Here is a 9,866-nt window from a genome sequence, read left to right as displayed (position 1 = left end):
GGGGTCTGGAGATGCCCATGTGAACAGACTGGTATAAGTTGGGAAAGGGAGAAGGGAAACCAATGAAGGATATTGCCAGTGAAACCCTTTCAAGAATTCAGGGTCACTGTATGAGAGCGTGATGGGTGGCTGACTGTGTCTCAGGCAACTGAGGGGTCCAGCAGTATCTGCCCGCGGGGCCCACCTTCATCTGTGGTTAGGAGGATATCATCTCTGATGTGTACAGATTGTGGTCTCCGTGCTGCACCATGATCTTAACCTCTTTGATGCTTGAAATATTTCCCTCCTGTGCTGGACCACAATAGAAACGGGTGTGGTCATGACGAGCTCAGCTCGTCATGAGCACACGAGCACTGTGCTGCATGATGAGCTGAGCTCGTCATGAGCATGGAAGGGGTTAAGTCAGACTGGTAGTCTTGCATGAGATAGTTAACATTACTGTGATCTTGGATTTAAACATAGACTGCATTTTCAATGATCCTGCCAATGAAAGGAGAAGAGTGATTGGCCGGTATTTGGCACACTCATTAGGGTCTCATGCCGGTCTTATTAGGGGAGGATCTGGCCTGTCTTGCAAGCTTCTGAGAAGAAGCTGTGATTGAGGGAGGCATTGACAGTCATACGTAGGGGTGAGAAAGCTTTGATGAAAGACAAGGGTAGGCCATCATGTCCATACAAGAGATATGGGATTGAAGAATGACCACTACGGAATTCTATAGGAAGAGCTGGGAAGATGAGATTAAGCAGGCATGGTGTTGTTTATGTTTTTTCTTTGGAGAGAGGAATAGGTGGATCTGGAAGGGGGTTTGATGTAGCAATTGATGGTCTTGAAAAGCATTCTTCTTCTTTTTGTGCATCCATTGATTGTGCTGGCTTGTTACTTTGCTTTGACTGATGTGATGAGGTGTTTGCCTGTTGTGCGGAGGGACTTCAGTTTCATGAGGTCATCAGGAGTTATGTTTTTCATCCATTTTCTTTCCATTCTGCATATAGAAATGTTACTGTCAGCAAGGTTTAGAGATAATGGGTGCCAGGTAATAGAAAGGAACACAACTTGGTAAATTTAGTTCCATAAGAGCCTGGGATCCCAGAGCCTTGTGACTTTTGAAAAAGTTATGGAAACAGTGTACAAGCCTGAAGGGTAAACGGCACCAAGGGCCATATGTATCAAGGCAAAATGGGTTCGCAAACGCCGAAATTCGCAGATTTCCGGTGTTTGCGAACCCATTTTCGTTAAATGGTATGTATGAAACATTTTTGTTGCAAAATAAGGAATCGCTAAATTTGCCATTCCTTATTCTGTGATTGCATTTAAGGAATTGCACATTTTGCGATTCCTTAAATGCAATGTATCAAGGGAAAAAACATTTCAAAATGCCATTAAGGAATCGCAAATTACCACCAACTTCTAGTTGGTGGTAAATTGCGAATTCTTTCAAAAAAGCATTATTTTAAAAATCAAAAGGTGCCATGTGACGCTCATACATGCCCTTAGGGCATGTATGTGTGCCATATGTGCACACATGTCATTTTCAGGGGTGCAGCAGGGTGTTCTTGAGACACCCCTTCACCTTTGAAAATATTCACAATTTGCGATTAGCAAATTGCGATTCGCAATTTCCCCATCATTCCTATGGGCCTCCTGGCCCATAGAAATGAATGGGAAATTATTCCTTAATTGCGATTAGCAATTTGCTAATCGCAATTATGGAATTTTAAGGAATCGCTAAAAAGAAGCGATTTTCTACATACATACCATTTTGCGATTTCTAAATAGCGATTCCTTAAAAATCGCTATTTAGGAATTGCAAAACGTAATGTTGATACATATGGCGCCTAGTGATAGTTACCAGCTGATTGTTACTGAGGGTTTATGATGCCTTAGGTACACACTTAATGCAATTGGTATTAAGTGGAGTGCATACAAAGTGGTGTCAAGGAACCAAATAGGCCAGAATCTGTGTTATCGCTAATCATTGCCAAAAGCTCTATTTCCGGGGGGGGAGCACTAGACAAGGGTGCACCCACTAAACTGAAGGGACATAGGTTTAGGCTCATGGTGGCTTCAACACTTTGAAATGCTAGTTCTGAAAGCGCTCTGCGACTTGATTCTAAGGGTGCCTGAATCAGGACAGCATGGCTACCCTGCTGCAATGACACTGAAGATCCTTGGAAGAGCCAAGACACCGAGTTCACATAGATTCATTAAGAGTCACACACAGTACCACAGGTGTGCTCCTGGAGTTACTCTCAAAGGCAGAGGCTTGGGGAGAGCACAAGTGTGAAATCTATTTGAGGACAAAATGTGCAGCACAGATTATGTTCCAACTCTCATCACCATAGATCAATTAGAAGCTGAAAAACAGCCAAACAAAGTCGCTGTTCCTAAGCTCACATCTATATCCTTGGACCTTTGCTTTTATGCTCTTTGTCTTATGCTCTTTTTCTGTCCTTGATAGCTGGGCTGTTCTTCTTCTCACCTTTCTTGTTGCCTCTCTTTAAATTAAGCACTACAGTTGAGTTTTGGACCGGTTTAGCTGCACTAAGGTGGGGTGCTTGATTTCTTCATTGAGCAGTGGCAGCTTCTGTTCCCCTCCAATATGGAACTTTTAAGCAGACATCTACTAAAACAACAGGAACATGCAGTGAAATTACCACAGGCTGCACACTGAAGATTGTTATGCCTGTAGGCACTGACCCTCTTGTGTTGTGAGGAATCACGTTTGTGTATACAACATGGTGTACACTAATACATAAACACAATGCGTATTCTTGGGGAGAGTAATGGTGGCCTAGTTATGGGTCATCAAATAGATTTTAAACAAGAGGATCAGAGGCCCTTCTCGCAAGGGTAAAAGTAAAATGGTGGAACTTTTAGCTTTGTCTAGCACTGGATTGGGGCTGCATTAACCACATGGATCTACTGACAATGGTCTTGAGGAAAAAAAGCGATTGAGTAGAAAACATAGAGCAATCAAGAAAGACTCAATATGGTACAGATGGAACTGCTGACAGTGCTTTGCAGGAATTCTCATCCTTATGAATCGAATTGACCTCTAAACTAAAAGCGTCATGGTAGACACGTTGTAATAGATTTTGAGAACCGATTTCAATAATATAATGGCAGAAGAGTACTCCAAAAATGTAGGATCCTTACTTTTCCCTTCTATTCCATTTCTACTGACCTATTTCAAAGACTGTGGGAAAGACTGTATCCCACTTTCATTCTCTCTTGCTTCAAGTGAGCAATGGCCAATAAATATGTACTTTTTTGTTGGCACCATAGCTCTCTACTATCATGAACAAACTTTCTAAAAATTTCAGTTATTCACTGCGATTATTTAACAGCAGTCGAAAATAAAGCTTTTTTCCACTGAAATGAAGTAATAATGTTCACCTGCCAATTTCTGTTCAGCATACATGCAACAAAAAGGAAGCATCTTAATTTGACGTGACAAACGACTAGAAAAAAGTAACACACCTCTATGAAACACTGTGCGTAGTTCCAAATCAAAATTAAATTCTTTGTCCACAAGCAGTGAATTATTTTATTTGTTGTTTAAAAATAATGTACAACAAAAACATGAATGCAACGTGAAACTTCTAAAAGTCAGTTAAAGCTAGTGTCATTGTATAGGAGATATATTTAAAATAAAATGAAAGATGAATAAATGGAAATAAAAATTATGCTTTTCACCTTGGGGTTCTGGGCGACATCAAAGACAACAAGAGCGTTTCCCTTATTGTCTATTTTAGGCCATTCAAAACCCCTCTGTGAAAAATAGCTCATTGTTATTTACGGCTATCCATTTACAATTCTACTTAGAGTAAATAAATAAATGTCCATGCTCAGCCGACTGAGACATCAGGCTACACTTAAAAGGCTAGAAATGTAAACCTCTGAAGTGTATCAAAAGGGGAGACATTTTACAAGATCCACAACCTGGCTTTAAGCCACGCCAATGGACAAATCATTAGATACACCTGCATTTGCTGCACCACTGGAAGGTTGAAAAAAGTAGGAATAACATTGTTATAAAATCTATCACTAGACAATATCTCTATTAACTAGGTTAGTTTGGTTTTGCATGGCCACCTCTCTACACCAAGCGTCGGGCCAAAGGTCCAGAACACCACCTGAACATTGGGCCTTTGGCTTTAAGGAGTTCTGTGCACGTCTCTTTGTGATCGCCCTCTTGTATATATTTCTATTTGAATCAAAGTGTCCCCTTTAGTTGTGGTAGCCGTGTTAGCCATGTTTCTTGGGGACCAAAAATTGCATTTTAAAGTCTAGTTCAAGCAGGTACATATGAAATCATACATTGGAAACATATACTACAAAATATCAACTGCAATATACAGCTTTTCGAACTCTTAACCGGATGTAAATATCTCCCTGCAAAGAATTAGACTTCAATGAAATGTCTAAATCCAGCCAAACACACCTTCACTCTATGCCACTCCACTCCATGCTCTCTATGCCACTCCACTCCATGCTCTCTATGCCACTCCACTCCATGCTCTCTATGCCACTCTACTCCACTGAGTCACTATGCTTGTCATCTCTCTGGATGTAGGGGGAAAGATTGTTCTGATCGCCCTAGATCTGTCAGCAGCCTTTGATACAGTGTCCCCTTTGAAGCTCCGCTCTTGCCTTCAGGACATAGGAATTGGTGGTGGGACACTGAAGTGGCTGAAGTCTTTCTTGAAGGCAGGAGTATGGAATTGTGGATGCCTCCATTCTCCTCAGGCATTAAACAATTTACTGTGGGGGGGTCCCTCAGGGCTTTGTCCTTAGCCACATGCTGTTCAATATCTATATGGTCCTGCTGGCTTCTCTGATAGAGTCCTTTGGTGCCAAAATAATTTCCTACGCTGACGATGCGCAGCTCCTCTTCGCCTTTACTAAAGGTTAAGTTATATGTCCAGATTCTATTTAACCATGTCTGACCGCAGTCTTCCAATGGATGTACTTGTACCAACTAAACTGTAATGCAGAAAAGACCAATGTTCTCAGATTCAGCCGAAACTTTTCTTTAGACTAGTAAACTATCTGGCTAGATGGAGCTCCCCCGCCAGACTCATAATCCAAGGCGGTCAAACATCTAGGAGTTAAGTTTGACAATCAGCAGTCATTTCAAAATGAAAAAAAACACTGTGGTAGGAACATGTTTTGGACTTCTGCATACTTCTAAAAGGTTTTTGCATTTTCTTTCCCTTTTGGCCTGGAAAACTGTGATTTTAGCCCATATTATTGCTAGGCTGGATTATGCAAATGTACTTTACTTGGGTCTTCTGCAGTACCTAGTAAATAAGCTACAGAGTGATACATAATGTGGCTTCTAGCCTACCGCTCCAGCTCCTGTTGAAGGCCCACATTTCTTCACACGTTCGTGCCTTGACTGTCAGTATTTGCTTTCAGCGTCATTTTAGTTCCAGGGTAGGTTGCTGACATTTGTGCCAAATCAGTGACCTGCTTTCATTGATTGACCTGAATAGAAGCACTGCATGACCTGGCCAGGTATAAAAATTACAAGCTCCACTTTAAACGGTCATTTCGTTCCAGTGCAGTGGCAGAAATGAGGTTCCTGCTGCTACCATTGGTGTGTGTTCATTTGAGCACATGCCTGGAGAGGTAAGAGGCCAGTGCCAACCTTTTATCAGTTTCACATGTTGTAGTGAGCAGTCTTAGGAGGTAGCAGTAACAAAGTGCCAGTACTCTCCCACTACAAGTGCTGCATCCCTGCTGTAAAGTGCAGGTACTCAGTTACTGACAGTACCTGCCCACATAATGGATTAATTGTATGAGAATGAAAAAGCCTGTTCAGGAATTATTGAAGACTGTCAGATGTGTGTCTGTTTCTGTTTCAGAATCCCACTGTTCCACTTCAAGTCAATCAAGACTCAGCTTCGTGAAAGAGAGGGACTGGAGGAGTTTTGGAACAACCACCAGAGGGACATTTTTGCCCGGAAGTATTCACAGTGCTTTCCTTCAGATATATATTTACCATCTAGTCTGACTTATGAACGCCTCTACGATTACATGAATGTGAGTACTTTTCCAAGATTTTTCACTTCCACATTTCCTACCATCCTTTTGACACTCGAGACAGCTTGCAACTGCCAAACCCTGTGCTTAATTTGAGCTGGTGGGGGCCACCAGCACTCTTTTTTGGGGACCGGACATTTATTGACACCGAAAGAGGGAAAATAAATAACGTGGAAAGATGGAAGAAGTGAAAGATGGAGAAAACCACCTTAAAGGTAGAAATTTAGGAGCCTACAAGAGTGAGTTAAATGGGCAGGGAGTGTCTGGCAGTGGATTAAAGAGACATGAGAATAATTCAAGTATACACATCCTTGGTGTTCGACTGTGAGCTGCTAAGCAGAGCTCTGGGCACCGGCACTCATCATTTTACAAAAGCACTGAAAAGGTGTACATTACCCTGATTAAAATGAAATCACGCAAATTATTTTTATTAAACCTGTTCATGAAGGGTCAAGGAAATTGTGTCTTTGATCTATGAACCTATTTTGGCTAAATCTAGGCACTTGTTTGAGCAATGGAACTGGCTACCAGAAGGTCTTATGGGACATTGTAACTTGATCAAAATTCTGATCCTCCCTAGATTTATACATTTATTCAGAGCTATTCATTTATATTTAACAGCTGCTTTCTTCTCTCGGCTTGAAAGGCCTTGGGCCCATTTTATCTGGCAATATAAATGCTGAAGCTGCTCAATAAGGAGCCTACAAAGATAAAGATGGTTGGTCACATCATAGCTTAAAATAGTATTACTGGTCTGCTATCTCAGAGCGCATGTCTCAAGTAATGATGTACCATGAATCCTGGTACTTGCTATCTCTTTATTTCGAAGTTCGCCCCAGGGTACGCTTCCATGATCGCTCATACTTCAAGCGTACTCGGTTTAAGACCCTCCAGGTGTTTTACCAGGTGTGTCAAAGTTTAAGGGCTACATTTTCAATTTCCTCTCTCACTCGTTATATGTCTCTATGGTTTAATCTGGATTTTCCTTCTTGTCCCCATGATTTGCAAGTGGTGGACTGATCCAGGTTGCGCTTTCAATCCATTGGGCAGCTGTTTGCAGAGCATTAGGTATTATCCTTTTTGGATTTAGTTGCACAGTTTGCAGTTCCGAGCACAGAGTAGATTAGGAACTTTCTTAACAAACAAGTTAAAAATTCAGGACAGTTGAACCCTGTACGGTGTATTGAATTGTTGCACATAATTTATGGAAGAGGGAGGGTTAGTCAGTACTAGTAATTACTAAAGTGGGGATTATGAGTTTCCTGGGCTGTAGGACTGCCAAATCTGCAGTGGTCTGGGGGCTACTGCTGCGCCCAGTGGTCCAACCGCCCTAATCTGAGTTTGGCATTTGGATAACCGCAGGCCCCCTGCAACTGCCTAGAAACCACTCCCTGGCGGTGTTGCATCGGTGTGAGGCTGGCAGTGCCGTTGCGGCACTACCGAGCATATTAGGAGTTTGCTCACTGCCAGCCTTTTCACGGCAGTGAGCCCACTATGAAAAAGCTGGTGGTGAAGGAACTAAGGGGGTGATACAGGGTGCCTTAGGCCATGGAGATGCATGCAGGGGGGCACGTGTTGTGCCCCCCTGTGTGCATGCACCCCCTTTCCTGCACTGCGTTGACTACAGAGTCCATGCAGTGAAGGAATGGACTTTGGTGTTCCCATTGCGGTGCCCTTTTCAAAGGCACCACCATGGGAGTGCCAAAGGACAGCCTGCCAGACAATGAGAAAACTTGTAATCTGGCGGGCAGCCGGCGGTGAGCTCTGGCGCTGTGGGAGCGGGGTGGTGACGTGCCGGACCACTTCCACACTGCCAAACTCAGAATTAAGCCCTAAATCTAGATCTTTGCACTGATATATCCACCTTAGCCTCCAAATGGACTCGTAAATTATAACTACAATTGCCTGCTGCTGCTCTTAGTTAATCAATCCAGTTGAGTGAATGTGTCTAGTCTGAAAATACATAATTTCAACGTTCTTCAAGATACATATTATACTCCGAACCGTCTGTTCAACCAGGGTTGCTGGTCTAGTCCAGAATGCTTTTAATGTGCTATGGTGGGAGTAAACACTTTGCATATTTTCTACTTATGTGGGGTATTACAGCAATATTGGCAGGGGGTCTTTGAGGAAATCTCCAGCGTTACGCTAAGTCCCATTTACCCATCTACTCAGGTGATTATTTTTGGTGCATCCTATGAAGTACCCTTTAAATTGAAGGGTATTGTTTTCTTCATGATTTTGATGGTAGGGTTTTGTTATGCAATTTTTGCTTGACCCTGACTATTATCTGGTTTCAGCAGTTCTTGGATATTTACGGTTTAGAGCTGTCCCTTGTCAAGAGGAATCAGGCAAAGATACAATTAAGCCACATTTAGATGCTGTGGCTAATAGAGCTGGGAGTCCATGGATCATCCATATGCTGGCACCTCTTTTTTTCTTTCTTTTTTTTATCCTTCCTCACTTATTAAGGCTGCTCACCTCCCTTCTGTTCACTGTTATTTTGATATTGCGGCTTTGGTTATCTAATTTTTATGATATGGTGTTACCACTCTGTTGCATCAATGTTGTTAAAGTGATGATAAATCAATTAAATACATGAACCTTTCCTTGCCTTTTTTCATAGTTTCGGCAAGGTCCACAAATGGTTGCAGTGAACAGTCATGCATCCTTTTGTCTGTGCCGCTGAATAGCTCTATAATATATTTTGACTGACAATATATGGGATTCTTCCATCCCTGGGTAAACGCCTGTCTCTAAATTCCATTATAATCCATGACTTGCGATGCACCTAGCCTCCGTTTATAAAGGAAAGACGTCGGAAGTCAACTGTAATCATTTATTACAGTTGAGTTCTGATGTCTCAATGCCTGCTGCCGGAGCCGACAGCCGAGGTGAAAGGCGGGTCAGGTCACGGAGCAGCTGTGCAATGAAAATGAAACGTTGCTTTTCACAAATAAAAAGAAACATCTTATTTTTGTCACTCCTTAGATAACAATAGAAAAGATAAAATCTTTCAGCTCTACACATTCCAAGCAGTACAGCCTTTAAAAAAAAAAAGACTTGTATTAAAATGTTTCTGATATCTTTTTGCAACAAATATCTAACAGGTTTTATGTGTTTAAGTTTTCTATAGAGGTTCTGTTTTTATTCTCTGTGTTTGAAAATATGCTCTCTCATTCAAATAAAAGAGCTATGCACTAAGGTTTTAAGTGGTTTGTGGGAAATGTAATGGTGATTCCATGTATTATATTAGATAAAGTACCCCCTGTTGTACATTATAATGATATTGCAAGTCACCTCAGGGTGACTTGCATTATCCTTCGGCCTCGTTCCTCTATATGGGTATGGAACTTCTCAGTGTCTTGCAGTATCCTTATAATGTACAGCTGGGGGTACTTTATCCCTTGTATTATTTTTAATAAAGAATTTCAAAGCCTGTTGTCCATTAATGGCAATAGACGCCTATCCAGAAAGTCGAACTATGCCCAGACATGCTGGTTTTATTGTTTAACTTCACATTTCGTCAAAAGTTTGAAAGGCCATTGGTGATTTTTCCAGTTTGTCCTCCTTGTCCTCTCTTATGAGGGACATTTAATCAAAGTACATATTTTGTTTTTGGAGTGTTCCCGGGGGAGATGCTATCTCCTTCAGAAGTCAGTAAATAAGTACCTCTTCCTCTTTGTAGGCTACATCTCATGTTTAGGACCTTTAACAACTGGTATAAGTCTCAGCAACAGGCTATAACACAATATTACATTGGGTAATAGTCATCCCTGTTATTTGCAGTGCTTAGACATGACATAATTGTTGTCTA

At 41.7% G+C, this 9,866-nt stretch overlaps 1 protein-coding gene across 1 annotated transcript in view; it reads left to right on the top strand.

Annotated features, from left to right (window-relative positions):
- The first annotated feature begins 5,567 nt into the window (after nt 1-5,567).
- Nucleotides 5,568-9,866, top strand: part of LOC147751715 (cathepsin E-like) — a 257,202-nt gene continuing 252,903 nt past the window's right edge. Inside the window, exons 1-2 of the mRNA XM_086922026.1 lie at nt 5,568-5,635; nt 5,872-6,049. Of these exons, the coding sequence (XP_086778152.1) occupies nt 5,580-5,635; nt 5,872-6,049 (234 nt within the window). The 5' untranslated portion in view covers nt 5,568-5,579. The remainder of the gene's footprint in view (nt 5,636-5,871; nt 6,050-9,866) is intronic.

This window comes from Lissotriton vulgaris, chromosome 1_1 (assembly GCF_964263255.1).
Source record: "Lissotriton vulgaris chromosome 1_1, aLisVul1.2, whole genome shotgun sequence".
Taxonomy (NCBI): domain Eukaryota; kingdom Metazoa; phylum Chordata; class Amphibia; order Caudata; family Salamandridae; genus Lissotriton; species Lissotriton vulgaris.
This window is presented reverse-complemented; position numbering and strand designations above follow the sequence as displayed.